The sequence below is a fragment of the Adiantum capillus-veneris genome, chromosome 15 (genome assembly GCF_014529385.1).
Source record: "Adiantum capillus-veneris isolate H3 chromosome 15, ASM1452938v2, whole genome shotgun sequence".
Taxonomy (NCBI): domain Eukaryota; kingdom Viridiplantae; phylum Streptophyta; class Polypodiopsida; order Polypodiales; family Pteridaceae; genus Adiantum; species Adiantum capillus-veneris.
This window is the reverse complement of record NC_140945.1, coordinates 155,000,462-155,019,071: the sequence shown is the minus strand read 5'-3', so window position 1 is coordinate 155,019,071 and position 18,610 is coordinate 155,000,462. Positions and strand designations below refer to the sequence as shown.

The 18,610-nt window shown below is 41.2% G+C and overlaps 1 protein-coding gene and 1 pseudogene across 1 annotated transcript; one reads left to right on the top strand and one right to left on the bottom strand.

Moving 5' to 3' along the window:
- The first annotated feature begins 5,793 nt into the window (after positions 1 to 5,793).
- LOC147441713 (histone H3-like) lies at positions 5,794 to 6,135 on the top strand. Its single transcript, XM_086483473.1, has one exon. It carries the CDS (start codon positions 5,794 to 5,796, stop codon positions 6,133 to 6,135), a length of 342 nt encoding a protein of 113 aa, XP_086339599.1.
- Positions 6,136 to 8,220: 2,085 nt separating this feature from the next.
- Positions 8,221 to 18,163, bottom strand: LOC147441712 (uncharacterized; annotated as a pseudogene).
- Between the last annotated feature and the right edge of the window lie 447 nt (positions 18,164 to 18,610).

Sequence of the window (18,610 nt, the reverse complement as noted above, 5' to 3'; positions counted from 1 at the left end):
ATCACTTCTCTACATCTCTTGTATATTAGCTTGTATAGTAGCTTCTCTCACACTTAAAGTACCACACGACTTTAAGTGGGAGGTTGTTGGGGTATAAAGCCCAATGTGGTCGCCCAGGTAAGTGGGCGGGCCGCCAGGTATGTACACATATTCTTTTGTAAAAACCTAATTAGAACTCACTATGCTCTACACATTACAACAGAGCGAGTTCACCATATCGTCGTGCTCTTCTTCTCGCACTCTCTCTCGCGTCATACTTCTGCTCGTACTCCTTCAGCTTCCGCCGCTCTTCTCTGTCCTTGAAAGTAAGGATGCAATGCTTGGGTGGCACACTTCTATGTGTGTCGTTGATCCAAGAGATGGTTTCTAGCTTGATAGTTATTGGTTGGAGAATGTCGTTAAGCTTGGTGATTGCATCTTCAAGGGTATCCTCCTTTGTGCACCATGGTGGATGAAGTCCGCCAATCCGAACCTTCATGCCAATGGATTCTTGTAATCGATTTTATCGTAATGCTGCCTGTACTTCAATGACAATCCTTTTATGTGTTTCTTCATGAGCTTCTTCCTGGGCTGCTTTGATTTCCGCCTCAGATGCTTTCGCAATTGGAGCTTGGCTCCCGATGTCCTTCATTTCCTCAAGCTTGCTCAAACGCTCTTTGAGTTGAGTGTTTTCCGCAATGAGCACTTGGACTTGGGCCTCTAGGGTTGTGATTCTCGTGTCTTGATGGGCAGTCGGATCCTTCTTTGGTGCTGCTGCGACCGCAAGAAAAGTTTTGTGATTGCGAGCAATTGGCGTCCAAGTCATCGTCTTTCGAGGGTGGGAACAACCTCTTTTTTTTGAAAATTAGGTTTTTCCTTGTTTTGTGGTGCCGCCTTGTGCCTCTGCAGGTGATACGGGATGCAGCCGCAGAATGAGGGAGGGCGAGGATGCGGGGGCAGGGTGAGGAAGCCGCGTCAAATCGTGAGCAGCAGGGACAGCAGGCCGTGAGCGGGAGAAGCTAACGCCGCAGAGAGAGAGAGGGTTGGGTTTCGGGCAAGGCTAATGCCGCCGAGGGAGAGAGGGCTGGGTTTTGCTCTGTGGGAGGCCGTGCTGGCTTAACGCCTCCCCAAAGGGCCGCCCTCACCCAGGGGGAGACGAGCAGGGGGAGAAGAGCTTAGGGTTCCGGCTGAGGCTAACGCAGAGAGAGAGAGAGAGAGAGAGAGAGAGAGAGAGAGAGAGAGAGAGAGAGAGAGAGAGAGAGAGAGAGAGAGAGAGAGAGAGATTTATCATCCGTGAAGGTCATATATGACCTATGGGACCAAAACAAAATAGTACAACAATTCCTTCTGAGTGAGGGCATGGGATACATATCAGTTAAGGTCTGAGGGACCATCAATAGGGAAAAACAGAAAGAAAATAGAAAACCTAAGGTGGGTCAGGTGATAGGAAAGCCAATCTGGGAGTCCAAAACTCTTGGCCCGCCTACTTCGCCACCTCTGTAGACCGCCCATTTTCCTTGTTTGCGGACTTCATGTACTTTCTTGAGCTCGTTTTCCTTGAGTTTGAGTTGATTGGTGGTCAGTTCCTCTACGATCCAATACTTGGTTCCCTTGAGGAGACGAGATTGGCATAATAGCTTCATCCGCTCCTCCTTTCCCTTGAAGGTGATGATGCAATGCTTGGGTGGTATGTGGATGCTCGTATCGTTAATCCAAGAGATTGTGGTGGGCTTGAGGGTGATTGGGTTGAGTATGTCATTGAGCTTGGTGATCACATCTTCTATTGTGTCCTCATCAGTGCACCACGGTGACATAACTCCCTCAATTATCACTTTGAGGCCGAGAGATTCTCGTGGTTGGCATTCATGAAGGGCTGCCTGTATTTTGGTGTCAATCTTCTTCATGATGCCATGTGTTACCTCGTGGAATTTCTTTTGAACAATTGTGACAAACTCGGTGACGGAGGCTTCAGCCTTGCGTGCTTTTGCAAGTAGTGTCTGATTGGTTTGACTCTTTGCTTCCTTCACACTCTCAAGCTTGTGTAACCATTGCTTGAGGGTTGCGTTTTCCTCTACAAGGAATTAAAATTGGGTCTCAAGATCCACGAGTATTGCTTCTTGGCGGGCAAAGGGGTCCTTTCGGGGGGCGGTGGCCACAGTGAGGAAACTCCGTGGGCGAGATTTCGATGTGCTGAAGGTGGACATTCTACCCGTATACTCTGTAGTGGAGCTTGTTGTAGCTTGTGAGAAAGTGAACGAGAGAAGCAATCGGTTTTTTTTTGGGGGACTCTCAAAGCCACAAACCCTTAAAAATAAGACCTTATAACAAAACCTTTCAGTTTTGGCTTCGAGGCAACGGTTCGATGAAGGAGGGCAGGGCGATTTTTGTTCACACAGCAGAGCAGAGATGTGCCAGAGGTCAGGGCGTATGTGCTGGCGGAGAACGGCAGGACGTGTGTGCTGGTGAAGGAGGGTAGGGATGTGGGTAATTAATCCTCCCAGCTAGGCGCTTCTCTGCGGCCTAGTGGGGAGAGGGTAGGCAGAAGAGGTTCGTGCTACTACATAGGTAGAGAGAGAGAGAGAGAGAGAGAGAGAGAGAGAGAGAGAGAGAGAGAGAGAGAGAGAGAGAGAGAGAGAGAGAGAGAGAGAGAGAGAGAGAGAGAGAGAAAGAGAGGTTCATGCCATCTATTCCATTTGTCTCTATTCTATCTGTATAGGCCATTTTGTTGACCCTAAGAAATATTTTTCCTGCAAACATTGTGCATGTGCTACATAGTTCATTCTAGATGTGCCCTCACTTGCCGTAGTGCATCAATATATATATATATATATATATATATATATATATATATATATATATATATATATATATATATATATATATATATATATATATATATATATAGAGAGAGAGAGAGAGAGAGAGAGAGAGAGAGAGAGAGAGAGAGAGAGAGAGAGAGATAGATTTTATTATCGTCCTTGGAGGTCAAATATGACCTATGGGACCAAAGTTACATGTGATGTAGTATGTGTGTGGATAATGGGTGACTCTCGATGATCCAAAATTGTGGTGATGAGAGTCTCAATGGAGAGCCCACATTGTGGTTGGGAGAGGAAAGTGTGTAGGTGTAAGTCATGGCTAAAAATGTGAGGGAAGCAAGTTCGGGTGTGACCAAAAGTTGAGCACTCTAATAGTGTGTGGTACTCAGACTCTCAAACTTGTAGTGAGCATAATGTGCACAGTTGATTTGAGTCTTCTCCATTGCCCAAATGCCTTGTCTCACATCGAAGGGAGTGGGAGCTAAGCCGAATGGCTGCGATAGTCCGTATCACTGACAAGGGGATAACCTCAAGCATGTAAGTGTAAGTACAACTTCCCCTTTCAACGAAGAACATGGTTTTGTAGTTGGGAACAATATAGGTGGTGTAATGTATGAAGCGTGACCCACCGGATTCCTCCCAAGCCGTAATACATTGGTGTTGTAGAAAAGCTTCATTTACTTGCGAGTCAATTGAAGCATCATGTAGCAAGTGTAATGCATCCCATCTCCCAAACCACTTCTTTATGTCTTTCATCCATCCCGTGCTCAAGATCTTGCTTTTATGCGTCTTTTGAACTTTTTTGCTTGCTTCCCATGGGTTTTGATGTATGTTTATCATGTACTCCACAACCCTTTCCATGTCCATAACCTCAATCAACAGAGATCCCGACTCAAGAAGTAGGAGCATATATGAAGTTTGTGTCTTAACTTGGAGAAAGATTGTAAGAAAACACTTTTGGACATTCTCAATCTCTTTCCAAGTAGACTTTGAGCTGCTCCCACCCCACACTTCAATTCCATAAAGAAGAACCGGTGTCACCAATGTGTCAAAAAGGTACTTCTTGAGAACCCAACACTTGATGTTTCCCGTATTATACATGTTCTCAAATGCATAGTATGCTCTTTCCCTCTTCCAAATGACGCATGGCACATTCATGCCACTTGTGATTGGCCGGAACCTCAAGGCCAAGATCTCAACAACTTCAAGTGTCTCATTGTTGTACACAATGCATGGCTTCTCCTTGTGGCTGGTTTTCACAAGCATAACCTTTGTTTTGGACTCATTCACAATCAGCCCACGATGCAAGCAAAAGTTCTCAAGGAAAACCATAAGCTTTTGTGCATCTTCTAAAGTGTGTGCTAGAAGCTCTACATTAGCCGCATACAACAAAAGCATGATTACCGCATCGCAAATAGTGACCTCTTCAATGTCTTCTTCTTGCATAAAGTCAAGTACCATTTGTTCCGATTGATCGATGCATAGACCAAAGAGAGTTGGTGACAATTGACATACCCCAATAGTGCTTGCAAATTTTTTTGAAATTCCTCTTCCCATGCGCAACTGACACATCACCTTCTCACAGATTCGAGAAACCGCAAGCATAAACTCACTTGGCACTTGGAGTTCTTCCATCCTTCTCCACAAACTGCTACCTGGAATCATATCAAAGGCTTTCTTGAAGTTTACAAAACAACAATACAATTGCTTGCCTTTCAACCAAATTTCCTCCATGAGAACACGAAGAGTGACAAGATGATCAATGGTGCTATGGCATCGAGGAAAACCCGCTTGTCCTTTTGCAGGCTTGTCATTCTCTTCAGCCCAATCACTCAATTTCACCTCATTATGCACCCAAACAACTTTGTCATAAGAGACCCAATCATTATAGTCTGGTAGTTTTTTACATTCTTTACATCACCTCCATATGCAAAGGCTTGACCCAATTATAACTCCAATCATAAGGGATACCATGTTGAAGTGAAGGTTGAACATATCACACATCCGCTCATTTGTAAAATCTCTCTTCCATTTAATCATCTCCGACTTGATACCTTGAAGGTCTCCCACTTTGTGAGTTGCCAACTTTTAAAGCCCACCACATACATCCTCATATAGTAAACAAAGAGAGTATACATGGGAGTGAACCATAAGATGGCATTTTTTTAGCATTTGGTTGCTCATATAGTTGCTACAATCTGTGTACATATCCACAAGACTCAAGTTACCAAAATACTCAACCTGCTTGTCCCTCAAGTTTCTCCAAAATCTTCCACATGCACATGCCTTTTCTTGGACTTGAAGTAGTTGTTGCTTTACTTCCCATCTTCTTCTCTTCTTTTGGATCAATGCCTTGTATGTATGCAAATGATTTTAATAGCTGTCTTTGTCCATAGTTGCATCAAGCTTTATCAAGGACTTTCGAGCATCATGACATTCTTTATTGAACCATCTTTTGTGTGATCTATCTTTGTTGATACCATGGGCATGCCTTATGGCATGGCAAACTCTTTCAACACAAGAACAAATAACTTTCTTGAAAGCTTCCCGTTTAGTTTCCAATGGTGCGTCATATTGAAGCTTTGTCATCCATAACTTTTTCTCAACCATTTCAATGTACATTGGTGCCCGTTTGAAATCCATACATAGTGATAACATTTCTTCCCTTTAGCTAAGATTATCATGCTTAGCTGTTTCTCCACATGCGAGGTCAATACATAAGGTCCAATGGTTTGATTTTGGGTTCCATTTGCCAAACATAAAACTCTTTATACGATACATGATGGATTTGAAGAGTAGCATATAGTCAATCACACTATTCCCATTATGTTTTCTACATGTAAATCCATTGGTTCCACTCCACAAAGATACACCATTGGCATTGAGCATACCCGTGCTAGAGAGAGAGAGAGAGAGAGAGAGAGAGAGAGAGAGAGAGAGAGAGAGAGAGAGAGAGAGAGAGAGAGAGAGAGAGAGATTATAGTCTTACAAGGCAATGTCAAGAACAAAGGCTACTACTAGGAAGGCTAGCAAAGGTCCAGGCTTAGCTGCTAAAGCAGGGGGTAGGTTGGCCAGCAAGAAGAAGAGACTTAGAAAGCCTATGAAAATTTTGAAGGCTCCAAGGATGAAGAGGTTGCAAAGAAACCTTAACTTGTTCAAGGAAATCAAGAAGGCTCAAAAATGCATTGAGCTTATTGTACCAAAGCTTCCCTTTCAGAGGTTGGTCAGGTCAATATGTGAAGAGGCATGTTTTAGCACAATGAGATGGAAGCCTGTTGTGCTGTTGGCATTTCAAGAGGCAGTAGATAAATTTTGCTTGAATACTTCAATGATATAACTATAGTTGCAACACATGGACACATGACAACCATAATGGACAAGGACAACAAAATGTTAAAGAAATTGAGATGGAGATATGATAAATTTTGTGTACCCAACAAATTTATAGACAAGAAAATGCTGGATATTTTGCTTATACCTCCATCAAGGCCACAGTCAGAGGTGAAGATTGTGGAGGTGACCCATGATGTCAATACCAGGGCTAAAGCTGAGCAAGAAAATCAGCGTGCAGAGAAGAGGAAGAAACTGAAAGAGAAGGAAAAATTAATAGCTGCTTTTGAAGAAGAGACTAAAAGCTACAACTCAGTAATGCCAAAAATTCATGTGAGGAGCAATGAAACTTTATCATCAATGAAAGATGGAATGATAGCAGATGTACCACTAGCAGATGGTTTAAGGAGACTTGCACTTGATACTGTAGTTATTAATATGTTGCAGGATCCGTATGCTCAAATAAAAGATTCAATTGTCTATATATGCCTAAAGTAAGACACGTTCACATCCTTCAACATACTTGGCTTTAGGCTTTAGATTAGAGAATAACTTCCATTAACTGTTTTGTACTTTGATCAAGAGCCAGTTTCCTGAACAAAGTCGACTAGAAATATATATCATGGATCCTTAGATGTCTGTCCTGCTTATAATGAAAAACACCCCTGAGGGCACATTAGAGAAGTTGTTTGCCCACTATCCAATGCTACAAGTCACAGTAATAAATTTTCCATATCAGAGCAACCACCACTTGAGCCTGGTTTGCATTGAGCTTGACAAGCCAATTTTTTGGACTCTCAACTCAATTCTAGGAGCCCATCCAAAATTAAGATCGTGAGTATTTAGAATTTGAATTTGGATTGATGTGGGATATGGTCTGCATGCAATGATTGTTTGATTTACTTCCAAAATTGTCCGCTTGGTTGCAGCTGCATAAAAAGACTCTTGCATGCATATGGCAAATTGTCTAAAAGTTATGAAACGTACAAGGTGCCCATAAAAGAAGTCACAATTTTGAAACAGACGGGTGCCAACTTGTGTGGATGGAGATGCCTCCTACATGCTGAGTACATACTACAGAGCTTCTTTGCACTAGAGCCATTCATGTCAAAGGTAGGCATTTTTCAAAGCATTACTATAACATGGCGATTGTTGCAAAAAAAAAGTCTCTCAGTTCCTTTTTGTTTCCATTTTTCTTTTGCCGAGTGCATTGGAGAAGTACACATTATAGTATTTGCATTGATACTCTGCCACTCTTATCAAGCATCTACTTTCTATTTCACATAATGTAAGTATGGATGCAGAAGACACCCTGTTGGATGACCTTATTGTAGAGATAACAATGACAGGGGAGGGACACAATCAAACGGACCTCCACAAGTCCTCAAATTTTGTAAGATCAATTGAGAAGGGACATGAGGAAGAGGAGGTGATAAATTTTGTAAGATCAATTGAGAAGGGACATGAGGAAGAGGAGGTGATAGACCGGTCACAGGGAAGGAATGAGGAGAAGAGTAATCATCCAGAGGGAGCGGTTGAGAAGGAAGAGATGCATGATGAGGAGAAGGGCAATGCAAGTCCCGAGGAGTTAGATCATGCATAGGGAGGGGCAAAGGGAGAAATTCATATTGAAACTCCCTCTGTAGATGGAGGGGTTCAGAAGGAAGAAGATTATGCACAGGGAGGGGCTGAGGAAGATACTCTCAACCCTCAAGAAAAGCCCTTCACCATTCCATCACTAAAGAATGAATCTCATCAACAGTCAACAATGCGTGGACATACCATAGTAGACTCTAATTCATCTGCTATGGACCACTCTATGATGGAGACACAAGATTCTTGCACATCAAAATCACAAGGGAGGGAGGAGAAAAAGGTCAAGGATGTCGACACTGGACTAGAAATCTTCCACACCGATCAAACCCAGTATGGACCTTTGCTAGACATTGCCACGACTGTTCCGGTAATAACCAAAGTAAAAGAAATATGAAAGTCGTCCTATTGTCTAACTACTTTTTTTTTTACAAAATGTTTGTAAAGACTAATTATCTTGGACATCAACTGATTGTTTCTATTTTGAGAGCAGTATGGTTCAAATGCAGGAACTCTCAACCTGCACAACTTCCGGATAGGCACTTGTAGAGTCATTGTACAACCAGGCACCAATGAATTTCTGCAATTTCTTCTTCCTTGGTTTTGTGTTGCAATATGGTCTTCTATGCAGTAGCAAAACCTTAACCCCCTCATAATTGTAGTTTGCAATGTAGCCAAAATCGAGCGCTGGCAATTTAATTTTATATATTGCCAAACGTAATGTGTTGTCATCAATGGCCACTACCACCCTACAAAATTGGATGCAAAACCTTAACCCCCTCATAATTGTAGTTTGCAATGTAGCCAAAATCGAGCGTTGGCAATTTAATTTTATATATTGCCAAACGTAATGTGTTGTCATCAATGGCCACTACCACCCTACAAAATTGGATGTATATCTTTATTACAAACCTATATGTCAAATCCATGTCCCATTTGATGTTGACAACACTTTGTTGATAGACGACACACCACATAAAGGTTTACCTAATCCACCGGACACAATTCTCTCCCTTCCCTCATTTGAAGGGCATGCGCACGACTTCTACCAAGAAGATGCCGTATCTGCAAAACTTGTATTATAGTCCATTGACTGTTTCAAAATTTGTACTTGCAAATACTCTTCAAAATGCTAACTATGTACAATAATATGATTCTTTGTATCTGTCAATGTGGTGCCGATGATGTGTGTCTGTGTATGTGCACAAGGATAGTTTGCTAGCAGCAACAAATTCAACTATCAATCTTGAGGTCAAAATCAATTTAAGCATCAAACGACACTAGCAATGCTCATAATCAAAAGAGAATCTATTGGGTCTTATACTCTATCTATTAGCCTCATGCTCTATCTATCAGTCTCATGGTCAAAATCTATCTACATTATTAATAAGACTCATGATCTATCTACCAGTCTCATGATCAAAATTAATCCGCATTACCAGTTTACAATAAGCAATGACGGTCTATCATTCTTTATGTACCAATTCATGACAATCTATCCACATCATTTCAAACAAAAAATAACATAATGATTTAAAGTAAGACATTTGGATCATATTGTGTTCACATCCTACTGCATCGATTTATCTAAAGTGCAAGCTTGTGGCTTTCACATGTTACGATAATAGATAATCTTAATCACTTAGCTAATGGTGGCCCTTCTTGTGGAGTATAATCCCATCGACCAGGCCTATTTTAAAACCAATCCATTAATGGAAGTAAATATAAATTTGTGTGGGGTTATTCTGATGCATGATGGAAGTGATGAACTGGCCAAGTGGGGCTTGCTGATTGTGACTTTATGCGGGGTTATTTTGGTACATGATGGAAGTGACATACCAATCGAGAAAGGCACTTGACGATGAATTTATGTGAGGTTGTTTTGATGCATGATAGCGGCCCTGGGTCTTGAAGTCGAGATGGGGATCCTTCGCCCACATCTCTCTGGGAAGGCTAATGGGCAGAACAACTTTGCATGGGACCCAAGAAAGGGGACCTAGGTTTGGAACGAGGATGCGATTCTAGTGGGGCTTACATTAGTCAGAATACAAAAATTGGTAGAGGTAGCAAGGCTACCTGTTATGCTCATTCAACATAAGGTTAAGTGGAGGATGTGGAATCTGGATCAAGTTTCTTGGTTTTGGGAGCATGTTATGGGTCGATGTAAGATAGACTGACATGCGGAATGACTGAGGTTTGAGTTTATGACCGGCCAAAGATGGCTGATGGGTACCCCCTTGATGAAGACGGATGGGAGACATGTTGGAATAAGGGTTGCAAGAAAACACACATAGATTGGAGAAGACAAAGGAAGCTCAAGGCACACAATAGAGAGTGTATTACTTAGTGTACAATGGAAAGATAGATAGACATAGAGTGATGGACATATATACAATGCACGGGGTGGAAACCTCCTAGTGCAGGGAAAAAAAGACTTGATGGTCCTAAGTGTGTTCACACACATCACCACCACATGCATATGGTAACAAATCTTAAGTGTGTTCACACACATCACTACCACATGTATATGGTAACAAATCCTCCATGGGAGTGATGTGATGAATAAGAGCTGAAACATAGAGTATAGGGAAGTGCCATGCCCTATGAGGACATGATCAGTCCACAAAGGGGAGTAAACCCAAAGCTTGGTGGAAAGCTTCAAACTTCTCATGAGACAATGCCTTTGTGAAAAGATCTGTGAGGTTGTCTTGTGGTGGCACATAAGACAGGTTGATCTATGCTACTAAGAGCCTCTCCCGGACATCGTGGTAATCCACCTCAATGTGCTTTGTGAGAGCATAAAAAACTAGGTTCCTTGCAACTGCCAATACGCTCTGACTGTCAGTGTAGATAGTGTTGGCAGTGTCCTGTCCAACACCCAAATCAACCATAAGGCATCTGAGCCATACACACTCAACCGTAGTTGTGAAGACTACCTTGTACTCAGTCTCACAACTAGAAGTGGCCATAGTAGGTTGCTTCTTGCTCAACCATGATATGCATGAACTGTCGAGCATGAAACAAAAACCACTCGTGGACACTCGCGTGTCAAAACAATCAGCCCCAAGTTTGGAAACAATGATTCCCCCTTGGGATAAAAGAAGACAAGATATAAAGTGCCACTCAAGTAGCAAAAATTCCTCTTGGCAGCCTGCCAATGCTTAGATCCTAGTCTATGCTTAAATCTCATGACCTGTGAGACTGCAAACTGAATTCCGGCCTTGTGTTGCATACATGAATAAGGCAGCCAATAGCAGTTTGGTAAGAATGACATCGGTAGGATTACCACATCATGAAGACTCAATTTCAGACATGTTTCCATGGGAGTGGCAATAGGGTTGCAGTCCTCAAGCCAAACTTACATAGCAATGTCTCTATGTAACTTGTCTGACACAAGGTAATACCACCATCACACTGCTTAAATTGTATACCCAAGTAATGATGCAATAGACCCAAATCTTTCATCTTGAAGGTACCATTCAAATCAGCTCTAAATTCTGCAATATGTTTCTCATTTGGTCAAGTGATCAGCAAAATCATCCACATAGAGAACGACAATGGGAAGTACATCACCCTCACCCTTTACATACAATGTGCTTTTTGTTGGACAAAACAAAAGCCTTGTTTGACCAAATGAGTGTCAGCCTTCTCATACCAAGCATGAGGAGATTGCTTCAACCCATACAAAGCTTTCTTACATTTGCACACTTTATCCTCTTATCCTTTCTTGACAAAACCGAGAGGCTGCATTACATAAACTTCCTCAAATATGTCACCATTTAAGAAAGCAGTAACAATGTCTGACTGATGTACATCCCAACCAAAATGAGTTGCCAATGCACATAGAAAATGCATAGTAGTCATACGATAAGCGGGAGCAAAAGTCTCTTCATAATTATGCCTTTTTTATGTGCATAATACTAGACTGGTAGCATGAAACTTTTATGTCCTTGGACACTTTTGTAACTGTTAAGTGACCATTTTGCTTGAATTATTTAAAGGGTATAAAAATGAATTTCTAGGTGCTATATATCCACAAAGCTGCCTTATGAGCTGAAAAACTTGACCATTTTTTGGAATATCAATATCACCATTAACCTTACTCTTGCACAACATTTTTGAACCTAAACTGTGTGAAAAAACGGGTCTTGTTTTTGCTCTTTTTTTTCCAAATTTTTGCAACTATACCACTCTAAACTTCATGTTTGTGAGGTTTCAATTGCTAGAGGATAAGCCTTCATAGTTCTCAACATGTTTTGATGCTTCTAGGGAGAACTAAGTGCAAAAATTGAAAGTTATGACCAAATTAGAAGAATTGCCTAATCTTGTTTTTTGGCCAAAATTAGCACTTTTATGATTTTTTTGGTGGCTTTCTTGGTATCCAAATGCAGTTTTGATTGAGTAAGTGGCATGTATAACATAAGGCTAATCTTCCTTGAGTTTTGGGGGACCTAATATGCTATCTAGCATAGTACATGATCATCGTTGAGTTTTTCGATTGCAGAAGAATACGAGACATTTTAGTGTAGCAAGTATAAATTTCTCAATATTACTAGTTTCTTAGGCCAATTGTGTGTATTTTTTAGGTAGTAACCATATCTAGTTATAAACTATAAAATTGGCTAGATATTGAGTAGTTTCTATGGAATTCTAGAGGTCATAATGTTAAACCTAGTTTTTTCATGTTTGCTGTATTTAGCACTTCATCATTGTCCCCAAGGTTCCACTTAGTAAGACATCCATTATTCTCTTGACATGTTCCATGGATCCTTTTGAATCCAAAGGCCCAAAGGGAACTAAGAAAGCATACATATAGTATCTGTATTGAGCGTGACTATAGAAACTTTGATGATAGGTCTTTAGAATGGTAAAAAAGAAACTTTTTTGTATCTATTGTTTTTGCCCCAAAAAAAAAATAGTGAGATGAAAGCAACCATATATCTTGATCACCAACCTATTGAAGTTAACGAGGAATTTTATCTCATGTCCTGCAAAAATCCCCACTCTTATTTGTATGCAATCAACTGTAAGAAATGGTTGTTTTGGGAAAAATGCCATGGTCCATCAACTTTGGAGGCTTGTTGTGACCAAGAGATGAGAAATTTTACAATTTTCTCATTGTTTAAATGTATGAAGTAGTCCTTTAACTATAAGCTCATGAAAGGATTTTTTAAAATGAGCGGATCTACTATGGTTTTGGATTTTTTTTTCCAAAACCATGAAAGGACACTTTTATGTCCTGTTAGGTTACCAAACTAATGATAATCCTTTGCAACAAGTCAAGCCTTATATCGATCAATCTCACCATCCGGCCTACGTTTCAACTCTGTAAACCCACTTTGTACCAATTGCCTTTTTGCCAGGAGGCAAATCACATAAAGTCCTTATGTCATTTTCTAGAAGTGCATCATATTCTGATTGCATGGTAGCCATCCAATTTTCTGAATTTTGTGCTTTATCAAAAGGCACAGGTTCCTGAACATCATGTAAGCTAGACACAGCCAAAGCATAACAATCTGATGCATAAGATGCATGGCAAGAACCTGAACGAGTATGACTAAACAAAGGTGCATCTAATTTACTGTCACGCAAAGTATGCACCAACCATTTAGGCGTACCTCTAGCTTGCTCATTCTCAACCCTTTCCTCATCAAGTATATCATGTACATCTGCATCAATAATAGTTTGATCTATAGCATTTTCAACAAGTGATAAAATCACGAGGCCTGTCAGGCATAGTAGAAATTTCTTTTTGACATACAATTTTCCAAGTTCCCTTTCATATGGTTTGTGTAACGCGATTCACTTATATAATTTGCCATATATAACGTTAACTCAAAGATATTAACACAGGAAAAACAGGCAAGTTCAAGATTCTAGCATGTCAAATGACATGGGGGTTTTTTAAAGCACTTGTTTTGATAGGCCCTTGACAAAAAATTAGGTGTCAATTTTAGGCCTTGATCTAAGTCTAGATCCCACTTTAAAAGCTCTACATCTCTAAGCTTTTTTTTAATAAAACGTAAGCACAGAAAATTGTATTAGAAAAGCACCCTAAGCTCTACATCCTTAAGCTTTAAAGCCCTATTCTCTAGACCCCACTTTAAAAATTCTACATCCTGAAGCTCTAGGGCCCTCTTCACAAATTTAAAACTCTAGATCCCTAAGCTGTAAATCCCACTTTAAAATCCCTAAGTTCTAAGTCCTAAAACTCTAGCACCCCGGAGTGACCCTCCCTTTACTTGTGGGTCCATGTAACCTTTTTACTTTCTTTAATTCAAAGTTTTACCGTCTTAAAAAAAAAAAACTATAGATCCTTATTGGAGACCTTACTTTAAAAGTTTTACATCCTTAGTTCTAGACTTAGCTTTAAAATCTCTAAAAATAAAATAATAAAATATCTAGAGATTAAAGCCCTAAAGAATAGATCCCTTCCTTAAAGTTTGAACTAAAAAAAATAACCATCTTATACATGACAACTTTAGTCTATCACCTTAAGTTTCAACGGGTGAAAGAACTTCTCAAAATGAAAAGGTGACTCTTGGGATTTGTGGAGCCACCCATTATGCTAAGTCTTTATCATTTGACTTCTAAGGCTTTCAACATTACACGAGTGAGACTCTCTCCACCTCCAGTGGAGTGGCCACCTTCGACGGCAAAAAGGTCTCTTTGTTGCCAAAAACAACCTAGAGCTTCTTGGCTTGGACACATCCCGCAATCAATGCATTCGAAGAGACAACATGTCGAACACGAAGCTCCTCAAGCACTTTTTGTGCTTTATGGATTGCACTACATTCTGCATACATGTCAACCAAGGCAATGCCAAGCATGACGTTTTCTTTCAACAACTCTTGAGCCCTCTTTCAACAACAGCTTCCCACACAACTGCATCTTGGTACTTTGTACTTTTGTCCTTTCTTGATAGATGGGAGACACACACATATATATTTGATTTGTCTCATAGATTGAGTTCGCCTTTAATAAATGTAAAAAGATCTCTCTCTCTCTCTCTCTCTCTCTCTCTCTCTCTCTCTCATATAGCAGGTATCTATGTGTGTGCATGCACCAAGGAGCCTTGCCTCAACCCCTATCAAGGAGGTCATCGGAGAGCAATTTTTTTTCCTTTTGATTTTTTTACATTTTTCTCTCTTCAATTCTGTACAATTTACCTACAATTATAAGCTTTGTGGGTGAATGCAAGCTTAAAATGGAAGTCTCTCTATTTGTAGACTGTCACTCTCTCTAAAAGGGCCTAATAAATGCCGTCATTTTCTCGCTGACTCTTTCTCTCTCTACATCAAACTCCATAGTCAAGACAATAGTTCCCCTCCTTGCATGCAGAAGATTTCGACGATCAAGAGGCCAATCTAGTAGGGCAAGTTTCTTGCAAGCACTCTTCATGAGCACCCAAATCACCACCATTACCGTCGAGAGATCTCAAAGCTGAGCCTCTCCCATTGAGCCCGCATATACTCGTCATTGTCAATATCGCCCATTTTCATCGTCATTATCACAATACCATTCAACACAGTTTCAAAGAGCTATACATATGCCAACATGTTGCTAGCGTAGGTGATTGCCTATGAAGAGAGCACTCACTTTCATCTAGTAAAACTGACCTAGAGCTTCGTCATTATACTCATGCTAAAATACCCAAGTGTAGCAGGATATCATGCGTGGAAAACAACATAGATCTCCACCATGTGCAAAGTGGACATAGCCTGCCATAAGTGCAGAATGAGAGCACATTGCAAACCAAAACTTGGACAGTGACTTTGCTTTGGCAATTAAAAAGCAATTTATATAGAATCCAGTGGAAATTAACAACGTGCAGCTTCTTTGTCATGAGAAACATACCCTTTGAATAGACCATATATTGTACATGCGAAAATGCACATCTAGATGAAGTTTGATGATGAGGTAGGAACTAAAAAGACACAGAGAAGCCAACAACTACGTGCTAAGAGGAGGAGGCCCATTGGAGTGTGGAGGGAATGGTTCAAGAGGTAGCATAATGTGCAACACTATGGATGCAACACGGCTAGGCACTGTGATGGGAGAGAAGTTGTGATCAACACAACATAGATGAGGGAGATTGAGACGGCTGGCACAACACTGTTACTTTGGGAAAAGCCCTTGAATTGCATCAGCCTGTTCTCATCTAGGTGCTCCTTTGTTGCTTCTCTTCTCTCTCTCTCTCTCTCTCTCTCTCTCTCTCTCTCTCTACCTTGGCCTTGAGGTTCCATCCAATCATAAATGGAAGGATTGTGCAATGCGTCGCTTGGAAGCCGGAAAGAGGGCTTATTATGCATTTGAGAACATGTGCAATGCAGGAGAGATCAAGTGTTGGGCTCTCAAAAAGTACCTCTTTGACACATTGGTGACACCGGTGCTTCTTTATGGAGTGGAGGTGTGGGGTGGAAGCATCGGGAAGTCTACTTGGAAAGAGTTTGAGAATGTTCAAAAGCATTTTCTCACCAACTTTCTCCAAGTCAAGACACAAACACCCTACATGCTCTTACTTCTTGAGTCCGGATCGCTTCCCATTGAGGTCTTGGGCATGGAAAGGGTTGTGGAGTACATGCGTAAGACACAACGTAGCCCTTTGCATCGACTTCCTAGAATCGCATATGAAGCAAGTCAAAAGGTTCAAAAGACATGCAAGAGCAAAATACTAAGTTCGGGGTGGATGCTTGATATCAAGAAATGGTTTGGAATATGGGATGCATGTCACTTGGTCAAGGATGCGTCGATCGACTCCCAAGTTAATGAGGCCTTCTTACAACGCCAATGTATCATGGCTTGGGAGAAATCCGGAGGTTCTCGCTTCAGCCATTACACCACACACGTTGCCCCAAACTACAAATATCTCTTCTTCTCGGAACGAGGTAACCGAACCCATTCCTACATCCTTGAGCCCATCCCATTGAGTGCGATCCGCACCATTGCCTCCATTCGTCTTAGCTCCCATTCTCTACGCTGCGAGACAGGACGTTGGGGCACTGGCGAGGAGTGTCATCGACTTTGCACCTTATGCCCTCGTCAAGTGCGAGAGAGTGAGTACCACACACTACTTGAGTGCTCAGCTTTTGACCACATTAGGTCCTCTTTTCCCATATATTCAGCCATGAGCTCTCCCTACATACCTTCCTCTCCCAACCACGATGTGGACTCTCTATTGCGACGCTCATTTCAGCCATTTTTGAGCATCGAGAGTAACTTATGAACTCCACTCACACCACGTGACATGTTCATTTGGTCCCATAGGTCATATTTGACCTCCCAGGACGATAATAGAACTATCTCTCTCTCTCTCTCTCTCTCTCTCTCTCTCTCTCTCTCTCTCTCTCTCTCTCCCCTTTGTTGAAAAGCCCTTGAATTGCATCAGCGTGCTCCTTTGTTGCTTCTCCTAATCCTGTTGCCATCTCCTTGATCTCAACCAACATTGTGTTGTGCCCTGTGTTCAATGCTGTAGTATACCCCCCCCCCTCCCCCCCCCCCCCCTCTCTCTCTCTCTCTCTTTCTAGAAATGACAAAGGAGATTTTACATTCCATGAATAAGCTAATTATTAGCTTATGTTTTGTCAACTTATTGCAATGAAAGAGCCCTAGATCACCTTTGAAAGGTAGAAAAGAGTCAAGAGAGAGGTTAAGCATCCACACCTACATAGCAAAGCCAATAAAATTCTTGAACAGACATCTGATGTGCTACTTTGACTTCACTGAATACACACAAAAGTTTTCAAGAAGTCTGATGGTAAAAATCTAAGTCGGGTATAAAAGCCAAGTAATACATCTATGGATGGATGCTTGGAGAGATCATAGCATAATCATGTGGCACCTTTGAAGAAGCTCATCCACGGAGAGACTATCTGCTTGGTTGAAATGGATAAATGAATGACGTTTTCTTGCTCGGCTTCAAACACTCATTTATGCCTCAAGATTCCATCAGGTTAGCCGTGTCCTTCGAATCAAGTACATAGCCTGTTTCCTTTGTGACTTTAGTAATGTGTTGTTTAATGGCCCGTCTACATGTGATCTTACAAGAAGGGAAACAGGTTTCTTCTCCAGATTTTCCCTCACTCTTTGCGCACTTAGGTTTCCCCATAATAACTACCTTCAAACCAGTCGGGATACCCGCTCAGGGTCTCCTTGTCAGCATCCAAAGTATTTACACATGCGGTGGAAGTAAAACCTTTCCTTCTAGATACAACCTTTCCATACACAATATTTTCAATGAAGTACTCTTTGAAAATGTTTCCGTAGAGGGTGAAGGGCTCAATGGGATCCTTTTGAATGGAAGAAGAGGAGTTTCCAAACCGGTCAAAAGCAAGGGCCAAATCATTAGAATAGTCAGGCCCCGGATGAAGAAGCACAATAACCCCCAGCACCAAAGCAAAAGTCCATTTAGCTTTCATAGCAGGCCCTTGTCTGGCACGCATATGATCATTCACAGAGGAAAAGAAAGGGAGGGGCAAGTGTGCTTGTAGCCACATGGACGACCACCCTTGTCCTTTTAGTATAATATATAGAATATAGATGCTTTCAAAGGTAGCCCAAAATCCTTTCCTTTGTAAATGAGCAATGAGCATTCACTTCATATTTCAAAACTCAAGACATGTCCATCATTAGATTTACACACTCTTCATTTAAATGAGTGTCCACTATCTTGTTTCAATCAATCAACATTTTTTACCTATAAAAAAATGCTTGAAAATACAACTCAATCTTTTTTTATATTTTAGTCAGCAAAAAGAGAAGGCATCTCTATAGCCTTTGCCCTTTGGGTAGGCCCAAAACCCCCATAGGCTGTACATTTGCCTCATTGGAATTCACATTTGAACTTCCACCACTGAAAAGAGGCAACAAAGTGTCATAAATGTCTTGTG